General features: G+C 38.7%; 1 protein-coding gene across 1 annotated transcript; it reads left to right on the forward strand.

Annotated features, from left to right (window-relative positions):
* Positions 1–225: 225 nt before the first annotated feature.
* LOC107580509 (potassium voltage-gated channel subfamily H member 8-like) lies at positions 226–835 on the forward strand (the record flags this gene model as incomplete). The annotated part of the gene is made up of 2 exons (XM_016266199.1): positions 226–578; positions 750–835. Coding segments are annotated over 2 exons (439 nt in total), but the record flags the coding sequence as incomplete, so codon positions are not given.
* Positions 836–1,583: the final 748 nt, after the last annotated feature.

The raw sequence follows: 1,583 nt of genomic DNA on the forward strand, positions 1-1,583 counted from the left end.
ATTAATATTGAAAAAAAATTCTACAGTGCAGTATCCAAGAGGCAGTATTTGTTTTTCACACACAAATTCATGCATTTCCTGTGCTCTTCAGCGCTTTTAAGGCTGTGATTATGACTAATCACATTCAAATATATTCTGGACCTGGTAATATAATAAAGAAGTAATAACATAGCAACCACCTACACTACATTTAGGCTCTTCTCTCTACCCCTTTTTTACTTCCAGGACCGATTTGATGACTCCAAGCTGCCGTTTATTGTGGAGGCAGAGCAAGAGGAGGATGCTGGACAGGACCTGGGCAGGATGCCCTTGCTCTCTGACTTGGGCGGTCCTTCATCTCAGCCTAATCTGAGTGTCATGTTAGGGGAGGAGTTTCGGCACCTTAGCATGCTACGTCTGTGCAAATCTCCCATTCAAAGCTCCCGGGTACAAAGCCCCTCTCCTCAGATGCCACCCCATGAGGATCTGTCTCCAGCTGCAGTTCCCGCCCCAAGAATAGACAAGAGCTTCTGCCACAGACCAGCCAAACTGCTCATTCCCACCCTGAATTGTGTCAGCCCACTGGACCTGAGCCCCCGGTGAGAAGAAACTAGAATTCGTTATTACTTTTTATTATTTAATTTTGTACAATTATTTTTGACATAACGTCTAGAACGAGGAAACATCCATATACAAATATTATTGATGCTTAGAGCAGATACAGTAATATTGATTACTGATGCACTAATATCCTCTTGTCTGTCCTGTAGTGTTGTCGATGGCATTGAGGATAACGAACATGCTTTTCACTTCAATGTTGAGCACAGTGAGCCATCTCCTAACACAGAGGTCAAAGGTGAGGTGGATTATCCCTTAATATTAGACTAGTGCATATTATGGTTTAGATCAGTGGTTCTCAACCTTTTTTACTCCAAGACCCCTCACTGTTCATATTTTAGGGTTTGACATAACTAGAAAAGAATTTGTCGAGGCCAGCTGATTGAGAACTATTGGTTTAGATTTACTGTTGAAATGCTTTTGTATAAAACACTGTGTAAGTTTTTAGACTAATAATGATAATTCGGTCATATTTTGTTATTAAATTATATTAATGAAATTAAACTTTTCAGTCCCTACAGGATTTTGTAATCTTGCAACTGCAAATAGGGTAAAAAGAATGTAATATCAGCCAATCAAAATCCATAAATCCCACACCAATCAAACAGACCCTTTCACTAAATGTCAACACGCTGTTCACATGTCTTCACTGTACTATTACGTGATTAATAGGCAATGGCATTGCAACTGACAACCTGTAAGGTCATCATGGTCACACTTTAAATAGTGTTCTATTATTGAATAAAGGTCAAAAATGGTTTGGCCATTACCCAAATGTTCCTTTGCATGTAAACACCTTTATTGGCATTCTGGCAGCTTGTTCAGCGTGCACATTACTTTCGACAGTTATCGGTGTTTTGATGTACATGTACAGTAAACACACTCATTATGTACATTTAGGTCTCTGTTAATTGTACTTCTATTGTCACTGACAAATACAAATACATAATTGTTATTGGTTCACTTTCACTGCAAAAAAAAAAAAA

Source organism: Sinocyclocheilus grahami, unplaced genomic scaffold (genome assembly GCF_001515645.1).
Source record: "Sinocyclocheilus grahami isolate Dianchi unplaced genomic scaffold, SAMN03320097.WGS_v1.1 scaffold35068.1, whole genome shotgun sequence".
In the NCBI taxonomy this organism is placed as follows: domain Eukaryota; kingdom Metazoa; phylum Chordata; class Actinopteri; order Cypriniformes; family Cyprinidae; genus Sinocyclocheilus; species Sinocyclocheilus grahami.